General features: G+C 36.5%; 1 protein-coding gene across 1 annotated transcript; it reads right to left on the bottom strand.

The window, feature by feature from the left end:
* Positions 1-2325: 2325 nt before the first annotated feature.
* gfral (GDNF family receptor alpha like) lies at positions 2326-9336 on the bottom strand. The gene is made up of 8 exons (XM_030772248.1): positions 9216-9336; positions 8429-8586; positions 8277-8343; positions 7285-7606; positions 6703-6953; positions 6467-6586; positions 2632-2719; positions 2326-2335 (listed from the first exon to the last, which is right to left on the bottom strand). Exons 1-8 carry the CDS (start codon positions 9334-9336, stop codon positions 2326-2328), a joined length of 1137 nt encoding a protein of 378 aa, XP_030628108.1.
* Positions 9337-10913: the final 1577 nt, after the last annotated feature.

Below are 10913 nucleotides of genomic sequence, written 5' to 3'. Positions count from 1 at the left end.
AACAAAAATCTTATGCCATGACATTAACCATTTGAGCTTTCCGTGCTTTAATACAGGTATTACAGCATCTTTTTGTTTGTTTCTTTCTTTTTTCAGGCTATGTTTTGTGCACAAAATAAAGTAATACAGCAATCACAAATTCTCTGTTGTTTGGAGATTTGGAGATGACAGTTTTCAGTTTTTGTCGTGAAAGTAATTTACATATATATATATATATATATATATATATATATACACATACACACACACACACACACACACACACACACACACACACACACACATATATATATATATATATATATATATATATATATATATATATTTTTAGTATATATATATATTAGTGAGAGTTGTCTCTCGTTCATTTCCTGCAAAACATGGTAGCAATTAAACCCCTGCCACGTCATAGGGGTCACAGTGGGTTTAAGAGCAGCAAGAACTTGATCATTATCTTCGCCCACGATGTATTTTCATTCCCTTAATCCTCCTTGTCAAGATGAGAAACTAGAAGCCAAGTGTGAGCTCATGCGGCTTTTCCATCTTTCAGTAAACATTACAGCTTATTTGCCCAGGTTGGTTGACAACACAGAAATGATGGTGTCCTTAAATCTAAATAACCTTTCATTTGACATGAATCAGATCCATGAATTATGCTGTAAGGGAGAATATGTAATTATTAATAAATTACTTAAAACAGAGAGGAGTGGGGAGGGTTGTTTTTTTTGTTTTTTTTATTAAATACAGACAAAACAAAACTTTGACTGAATTTCTATTCACTGAATTTTTGTTTTGGTTGATAAGTACCCTGAAAAGTCTTTTTACTTTAAAAAGGTTGAAGTGTAAGAGCTTACTTTAAGTATCAAACACTATCATAATTGGAAGAAGTTTCTGAGTTATCCTGAAGTTTTAGAAGATCAGAGGCTATTCTAATCATTTTGGATAATGTCATAAGACTGCATCTATGAGCCTTAGTACAATCACAGGGCTATCCCTTTCTCTGAAGCTGCCTTTTCAAAATAGACTCTGAAGGCCTCCATTTCCCATAATCATCTTCTCTTTGGATCATGGTCAGGAAATAGCCTGGTAGCTCATAAAATTAACCGCTCAATTAACCCACTCTGAATTGTTCAATACGTTTAAATACATGTGGTAACTGCCTTTCAAACTGGCAAAGAGATGGACATGAGTGAGGGTTTTAGAGTTATTGCGTACAGACTGTTTAAGGGACTAGCTTCTACTCTGCTTTTCTTCAAGGAGGTGATGAATATGGAGTTGACCTATTTCTCAGATGTATTGGAGGGAATGCAAACAGAAATTCACAGCTGTGTATTGTGACAGACTATTATGAGCTGATCCCATGCTGTTTACAAAGTCATTTGAAGGAAAAACCAATTATGTAAAATACATAGATGTGTGTTTACTCAGCAAGATGAGGTAAACTATTTGGCACATTGTTCACATACATTACCTTGATGCAACCAAATACTATATTTGTTTAAACCTCTCTCTCTCTCTCTCTCACTTGTTCTCTGTTGATTTCCAAAGCAATGAAATTGAGAAATTTTCTTTTGAAAAATAAAAACTGCTAATGCAAAATTACAAATGATAAAGTGAGTGAAGACTTTACGCCCACAGAAACACATCACTGCTTTGGGAAACATCTGGATTGAGGTGCTTTGGTTCAGTGAAAAGGTGGACAAGATAGAGTGATGTGTCCTAATGAAATGCAGACGGGTCAAAGACCTAACCTAAAGTATAAACATTTGCTTCTTTTCAAAGACAATCTTAATGGTAAACATCAATCTTGGATTTCCTTGTTTAATATAAAAGAAAAACAAAGAAAAGAAGAAAAAAGCTGAAATCAGAGGCACATACAACAAAGCACACTTTAATGAACTGGGAATTAAACAACTGCATTGTATCAAAAATAGTCCTTGTAAATAGATACAGATATTGATGTTCTGAGATTGTAATAAAGACAGCTAATAACACATTGTATGCTTTGCTTTGTTTTGTTTGATTGATTTTTGTCCATGTTGTTTACATAAGTAGAGAGTGCCAGTTCAAAAACATAATAGCTGTGATTCACGACAACAAAAATAAAAAAAAACAATCCATAATCGCAGAATACAATGAATTACTAACATCCATACTATATTCTAAACATTTAGATCGTTTAAAGCATGGGCCGAGCTTCCCTACAAATTCACGTGAAAACTATGGAAAACTACAGAGAAAGAAAAAAGGTTTCACAAAGTATTCCATTGTATTTCCAAATGTCAAAACATGAACCAAAGAGCTTTACATCAGACAATCTTTGTCTTACGAGTATCTACACATACATACATCGTGTAAATTTCAACATTCACACAAAATTACATTTGCACACTTTCTGCCTGGTGGAAGGCTCTCTCGGTTTCTCAGTCTCTCCACAGTTCCTGCTGAAAAGATCAATGATTCTTTTTTTTTTTTTTTTGCTCAATGTCATGCTTGTTTTTAAACAAGAAAGTAGACCATTTGCTTTTGAAGAAAATAACATTTAATTTTCCAGTTGTGTTTAGCTGTTAAGATTGTAGTAGTTGTATAGAGGGTTTTATGCCTTTAGCGCTAGTGAACTTTTGGACTTACCCTTGTTGGTGTAAAATGATGATAACAGCAAGCAATATCACCACAACCACAAAAAGATATGCAAATATGTATAATAGTTGGTCTGTTAAAAAAACAAAACAAAAAAAACATTGGTGAGAAAACATATTGTAAATTATTCACCACAGGGAAAATAACTATGAAGGCTAGTAGGAGAGCACTTACCAATCTTTTAAAACTAGCCACCAGCTCACATATTTCACAAAATGGAAAAAAAAACACCAAACAACAATAACAAAACCATCTTATGCCATGACATTAACTATTTCAGCTTTCTGTGCAATAATTAATACAGGTATTATGGCATCTATTTTTGCTCTTGTTTCAGGCTATGTTTTGTGCCAAATAAATTAATCACTTTTCTGAATCTTGTTATTCTGTTAGATACTATAATTACATAAATTCACTATTGTTTGGAGATGACAGTTTTTCTCGTGAAAGTATTTTTTTCTTTTACATTTTAGTGAGTGTCCTCTCTCTTTCATTGATGAGAAAATATATTGTAAATTATTCACTACAGGGAAAAGAACTATGAAGGCTAGTAAGAGAGCACTTGCCAGTTTTATTAAACTAGACTAATTTGAGCTGATAGTTTGTGAGGAACAAAGAGATGTTTTGTGAGAAACACAGAAATGTATTATTGGAGAATACACTGTGCAAACCTGCAGGACTTTGTTGTTAGAAATGATATTTCAGAATACACTGTGCAAACCTTCAGGAATGTGCTATTAGAAATTCTTACTTCAGAATACACTGTGTAAATGCTCATGACGGTGCTATTAGAAATTCTTATTTCAGAATACATGGTGCAAACCTTCAGAACTGTGCTATTAAATTGTACCTTTAAAGCTTCAGGACAGGGGATCAGTTTTTCTTAAGTTCAGACAAGTATTAGTGACTTAATATTGAGCTAATGATAAGCATTAAAATAAGAGATCCAACTGATGCATTGTTAACACAGTCCGATGAGGTTATGATGTATAATGAAACAAATAAAACTACTTTGGAAAGTATTCACAAGAAGGCAATAATATTAAATCAGTTGGTTAACAGCTATTGGCTTGATATTGATATTCACATCAATAACAATTCTGATTCACTTAATAAAGCTTTTACAGTTATCATAGACACTTTTGGCTTTAATCAATATGTCCACGAACCAACTCATTTCAGTGGCAACACCTTAGATCTTATTCTAGCTCGCAGACTAGATATCTCTCACGTTGTCGTCTCTCCTTACTCCGCTGCCCTCTCAGACCATTTTCTTATTACTTTCCAAGTAACTCTTCCATTCACGCCAGTTGTCTCTACCGCGGTTCGTAGTTGCCATCGCATTAATGTTTCCACCACTGCTGCACTTGCTGATCTGCTTCCTACTGCTCTCAACTCTTTCAATGATCAGCAAAGATTTTTGAACGACTTGACGGACAGCATACCCTTCGTAATGTACTAGATATGGTAGCACCATTAATTATAAAAAAATAGGCGTAAACACTTAACACCTTGGTTTAATAATGAAACCCGTGCGCTGAAGCAGGTGTGTAGGAAATTGCAACGAAACTGGTAGGCAACCAAACTAGACGTTTTCCGCCTTGCATGGCACAACAGCCTGATAGATTATAAACGCGCTCTCTACACAGCAAAATCCACGTATTACTCAAAAATAATTAATGTTAACAAAAATAACCCCAGGTTCCTTTTTGATACAGTATCTAAACTTACCCAGGATCACTCCCCTCAATCTAGCCCATTTACTGCAAACGATTTTGTTGAATTTTTCTCGCAAAAACAAGACTTAATTCGTCGTAATATTCAAATTAATTTATCAAATCAGACTGCCTGCACACTCTCTGTTACTGCACCTAAGTTTAGTCAGGATGTGCACCCTTTAACTCAGTTTAACCCTATCTCTTTAGACACGCTGTCCAAATTGGTGCACTCTACTAAACCAGCTTCTTGCCTCCTTGATCCCCTACCTGCTAAACTTTACATAGAGCTTTTCTCAGTTTTCGGCCCAACAATCTTAAACACTCTAAATATGTCACTTAAATCTGGTGTTGTATCCATCTCTTTTAAAACAGCCGTGATCAGGCCTTTACTTAAAAAACCGAACCTTGACCCTAAAGCCTTAAATAATTATAGGCCGATCTCTAATCTCCCGTTTCTTTCAAAAATACTTGAAAAAATTGTAGCTGCTCAGCTGATAGCCCATATGTCCTCTAACAGTCTGTCTGAAATATTTCAGTCAGGCTTCAGGTGTTTTCACTCTACTGAAACCGTGCGTACTAGAGTACCTAATGATCTATTAGCCGTGGATGCTGGTGCTACTTCTATTCTTATTCTGCTTGATCTGAGTGCAGCATTTGACACGGTCGATCACACTATATTGTTAAAGCGCTTGGAAAACCAAATTGGCATTCGTGGCCTGGCGCTCTCTTGGTTTAAATCTTATCCCTCTGAGAGAAAGCAGTGTGTCCACTATAATAATGTGACCTCTGAATACCGTAAGCTTAACTATGGTGTTCCTCAGGGATCAGTCCTTGGCCCTCTTCTATTCTCTATTTACATGCACCCTTTGGGTGACATTATTCGTAGTTACAACATTAACTTCCATTGTTATGCTGATGATACTCAGATTTTCTTACCTTTCCAGCACAATGACCACTCTGAACTGGCTAACCTTGAGGCATGTCTTTGTGCTATTAAGGGTTGGATGTCTTCAAATTTCCTGATGCTTAACACAGGCAAGACTGAAATGCTGATCGTTGGAAATGCTCATCTTTTTAGTGATCTTACCCTAAATTTTGACAACTGCATCATCTCTCAAAACTCTTCGGCTAAAAACCTTGGTGTGATTTTTGACTCTAGTCTCTCGCTAGTCACTCATATCAAGAACACAACCAAAACTGCCTTTTATCACCTCCGTAACATTGCTAAAATTAGGCCCTTTCTAAGTATGGCTGATGCAGAAACCATTATTCATGCATTCGTCATCTCTCGCCTCAATTACTGCAATGTTCTTTACTCTGGCCTGCCTGCCTCTAGTACCAGTAGTCTTCAGCTGGTCCAGAATGCTGCTGCTAGAATTCTGACCAGAACGAAGAAGTTTGATCACATTAGCCCTGTCCTGGCTTCCCTTCATTGGCTCCCAATTCATGCAAGGGCAGATTTTAAGGTCCTCTTATTAACATATAAAATTTTACATGGGCTTGCGCCTTCGTACCTGTCTGACTAAATTACACCCTATAACCCACCTCGCACCCTGCGCTCTCAAGATTCTGGATTATTAGTCATTCCAAGAGTTAAAAAGAAGTCCGCTGGCAACCGAGCCTTTTCCTACCGCTCTCCCTTCCTCTGGAATGGTTTACCTACAGAAGTTAGAGAGGCAAACTCTCTCAATACATTTAAAACAAGACTAAAGATTTATCTATTTTCTCGAATTTATGCATAATATAATTTTGACTTTGTTGTAAAGCCCTTTGAGACTATAAATAGTGATATTGGGCTCTAAATAAATATTATTATTATTATTATTATTATTATTATTATTATTATTATTATAAGACCTTAATAAGTGCATTATACTAACACTCTAGTTTTAGGAAACTGTCATTATTTATCATTTTGGGTAGGGTTGGTTTTTTTATATATATTCCTGGGACGGTCAGGTAAACATTAAGAGCTGTGTTTTGGTGACATTCAGTGAATTTATGAGTGTGCTGTGGTTGCATTTGATATGAGAATATTGGCACATTGAAGCCAAACACAAACTTGAAATCCAGAGCAAGTACAGAACAATACTACATGTACAACTCACTGTGAGCAAATGACCTGTTCCTGTTCCGGTTGAACTCATCATGCAACTGCAGGTATCCAAATCTGGAGTCATTCACCTGGGGGGGCAGATGCTGGACGTTTCCTTTATTCCAATAGCGCACTAAAATGGCACCACAAAAATAAATAAATATATATTTAAAAATTAAAAAATATATTAAATAATAAAAATTACTATTAATAAAATAAATATTTAATAAAATAAATATCAACACTCACAAAAATTGGATCTTTGAAATGTCTGAAGAAGCACATTACATCTGTAGAGATAGTTGCTGCTGATTCCATTGCAAGTGCATGGATGCTGGAGAATGGAACCCATGGTGGCCACAAAAACTGTCCTACACTCTTGCTCTCCGCCCCGGAAAAGGTTAGGATCCATGACATTTAACCAGTCAATGGCATCGCTGCTGAAGTATGGATCTTCTTCCGTATCAAAGCATTTGGACAGGAACGCATCAAACATTTGTCTGTTGATAAACAGATAAAAAGATCTGTATTAGCTGGACAATGTGAAGAAATAAAAATCTCTTACACAGAACTGAAAATTATAATTAGTCTCATAAAACCACACAAAAGACAAATTTATTTTCTAACACTGGCATATGTGACTGGACAATGCTTTAAAAAATGTCGTCTGTCACCCTGTATGGTTGCTGTTAAGTGATCCTTGGCTTAAAAGCCAGGAAAAAAAGATTTTTTTTGTGCTCAAAAGTGGCAAGTGTTCCTAGTGTACAACTTCATTCAGCGTGTGTGTAAGTTTCTTAGAAGGTAGCATATGGAAGCAATGTTTTAGCAAACCTGCATAAATCATCGCCCAAGCATTCATCAAGTATTTCCAAACATGTCAAGGCTTCTGTTTGGACACCACATGTATCACTGTGCAATGTGGTTTTCACATGCTGACAGTCCTTGTCTTCAAGCTCACAGTCACAAAACACCAGCATCTCTGCCACATTGAGTGGCAAAGCACCGTAGAACTTTTTCATGGCCTGTCTACACTCAGAAATATTGCACGGAGTCCCTGAACAAGCCTGTACAAACGGGACCAACTGCCTGTTGCACACTTCATCCTGGATACACAGCATCATTTCCTGCACACAGGACCTATTTGTTGTATGCACTTCATTTTGAAAAGAGACAGAGAGAGAGAGAAAATAGAAAAGAGTTATAAGATAGCAATTGTTTTGCTCTTTGGTGCATACTAGTCAGAGCAATGCCTCTTAACCAAGTCCTTAGTCCTCTCTGCAAATTTCTAAATCGGCCCTGCACTGATGCAACTTATTCAAATAACCAGAAAGTTATCAAGCCTCAAATCAGCTGAATTAAATGTGCTAGTCTGGTGCTACATCTGAGATATACAGAGCAGGGAGTATTTGAGAACATGGTTGAGAAACACAGAGTTAAAACATTAGTTGTAAGCATTACTTATAGAAGAATTTTGATTAAGAAATTACCATATCCTAAAAGGTCACTAGCATGCCACTCATTTTTGAAGTCCCTCTTAACTTTATCTGTAAAACAATGACCATTGTTAGGTCTGGTTAATGTCAGTATGAACTACAGGGGTTAAAACCTAAACTGGAGTGTACACATATGACATCTAGGACTGATTGTTGTGACAAAGGACTTTCTCCAATCACGTGAATTTTTTGTAAGTATGACAGCATGGGCATACGAGGCCAAATATTTTCTACCAATATCTGCTTATTTAATATAACATCGTTCCATGAGTTTCTTATACAGAAGGTTAATAGCTTTAATGGGAAGACTGACAACTGAGCATGGTTAACAAGTTCCTTCCATGCTGGCCAGCTGCATTCCAATTTGACCTAGTTGAAGAGCCCGAGATTTGATCACCTAAGAGAGAAAACATGAAAATGTAACAAAACTGTTTAGCAACAAAACATTTTAGTAAAACAAAGTCCTTTTATTTTAGTCATACTCTACCAAAATGCACAAAGCATTGAGAGGCAAGCAGCTGCAGAGTGCTACATGGCTCCTCTCCACTGCAGAAGCACATCCTCCACATAGATGAATTGTGTATCAATAACTGGGCGATCATGTTACAGATGTTTGTGCCTTTTATTTGGCAGTCTCCATCTGAACACATAGATAAGAGGATGAAAAAGAAAAGCAGGATTTATACAAATGAATTTCAAAACTCCCAGCTGGCTTTGATCTGTGTGAACAAGTGTTTGAGCTGTTTGAAGTCATTAAAAAATGACAGTACACTGTGTATCTCCAAGGTCTCATGTGAAAAACTCTATGACTGCTCATATCACTCAGTCATTCAATGTAGATGGTAATTTACCAAATCAAATAAACTACTTAGTGGTGACATATCTAGAAATGTAATTCAACCATTTCTTTTTCCTTTTTTATTCATGGTCCTCAGTAAACGGCATCATTATGTTATCAATATTTTTTGTTTCACAGCACCAGCCAGGCAATATAAAAGCTTTACCTGCACACTAGGCTGACAATTTGATCAGTCTGAATAGAAGCCTAAGGCAATTTGTTCCCGGACGTTTGCCAGGACTATTGGCTTTTAATTGTGTTTCCTGCAATATTGCACCAAGACATTCAAACGTGCTGTCTGATCAAACTTACCTTTCATCATTTGTGTTGACTGGATTGCATTATGGAACCACATTTTTGTTCAGTAGGATATAAGGGCAAAGTACAAGACCAAAGACCCCCTGGCTAAAAGCTTTAAAATCATAGCCCACCTGTAAAATCACAGATACTTCTGAGCAGAGTCCGCTCGTTTTTGCAGAAATCTGTATGTGTTACACAGGATCCTGTTAAATTCATGCAGTCTGGAGATCTTGATGATATGCTGATGCACATCACTTGATTAATCAGATACAGTCCTGAAACATCAACAAGGCCAATGACTACAACAAACATTTACAATAAGCATAATAATCATCATCATCATCATAATTTCCGCTCCTGTCATAATCACCTTCATCATCATCTTCATACCCACTGACTCTACCATTATAACCATAATACCTTCCTCTTCCTCCACCTCTTCATCTCCAATTTACCATTATCACAAGCAGCAGCAGTAATAATAGCTTCAAGGTCTCTATCACTGATAGATCACTAATATCACCTCCCTAACCACCCCCATCACCATGACTCCTCACCATGATCTTGACAGTCATGATAGTTCATGTCATGTTCAGAAAAAGCATACACAAATAGCATACAGTAAGCTAAATTATTTCCAACGTTGTATCCAAAATCAGAGTACAGCTCAAAGCTTCATAGTATAGCTGATCTCGACAAACGCATTCAAGCAGAATATTTAGGCTGTAGCCTACTCAATTAAAAAAAAGAAAAAAAAGGGGGAAAAAAGAAAAAAAGGAGTCGTGAAACCTTTTCTTTCTCGTTGTTAAAACCAAACTTCCGGAGAAGCTAACGGTACACATTTTTCTATAATCCCTACACTCGAATAAACACGTTATAATTAACATGCTTGCAGGTTGCGTTCCTTAAATGTAGTGCATTTTAGAAGGAATAAAAATACGTTGTGAAAGTGCTCTAACAAAAGTAATTGCTTTAATTGTACTGTATTTTTTCGCCACGAAAAACGTAACCAATACACATTAACTAAATTAACGTTATTCGATGACATCGGTCAATCTACGGAATCTATGTCAGCATAGTTATGTAAAAGGTAAAGATAATTTATGCAGGTATGTGACATATTATCGAACCTATTATCGACACTCTGACTCTAATCCAATCTGCTACTCAGTCTATGCCAATCATTTTATACTGACTTCTGTACTTACCCAAAACCATCGCGGGCTTCATGGCCAGTGTTGGTGGGGGATGTTGAAAATAGCTGTCGTTTACGGGACTAGCACCGTTTCGAGTGGACAGCTCCGACCTGAAAGGTCCAGTGTATCATAGGTGCAAGCGTGACAAAGTATGACGTCCAGTAAAACGTGCTACACAACACTACGTTTTCCTCTGTGTCCTGGGGGGGTGGGGGGTATCGTTTGTGTTGCTTGAACGAGGCAAAAAGGACGGATGGTGTAAAATCTTCCCTCAGACTGGTACATCTCTAACTTTGCGAGAAACATGTTGAAACCTAATGCTCATTGCTCTTTCTGGGTGTCAGTTCCAATGGTGACGTCGACAGTTACCACACCTTTTTATTGCAAGAAAAGGTGTAATACATATAACTGTATAAATACATTCGACAGCTTGTAAAGTACAGAAAGGTGGAAAAATACACATAGTTCATGTTGAGTTCTATTTAAACTATATAGACAAGACATACTGCATGTTATTCAACTGCATTATATGAAAAATACCAAGGGCAATATTTATTTAACTAATAAATTTCAACAAACAGTTCAAATATGTTCAAAATAATCATGGTTACAAAATAAACATGCTATATATAT

The sequence above is a fragment of the Chanos chanos genome, chromosome 4 (genome assembly GCF_902362185.1).
Source record: "Chanos chanos chromosome 4, fChaCha1.1, whole genome shotgun sequence".
In the NCBI taxonomy this organism is placed as follows: Eukaryota; Metazoa; Chordata; class Actinopteri; order Gonorynchiformes; family Chanidae; genus Chanos; species Chanos chanos.
Note: the sequence above shows the minus strand (reverse complement) of the source record. Positions and strands in the feature narration are given on the sequence as shown.

Coding starts and splice junctions, on each gene's coding strand:
- gfral (XM_030772248.1), bottom strand. CDS start 9,336: ATGTGCATCAGCATATCATCAAGATCTCCAGACTGCATGAATTTAACA. Junction 6,954..7,284: donor TTGGGCGATGATTTATGCAG/GTTTGCTAAAAC, acceptor GTTTATCAACAG/ACAAATGTTTGATGCGTTCC. Junction 6,587..6,702: donor ATTTCAAAGATCCAATTTTT/GTGAGTGTTGAT, acceptor GTGCCATTTTAG/TGCGCTATTGGAATAAAGGA.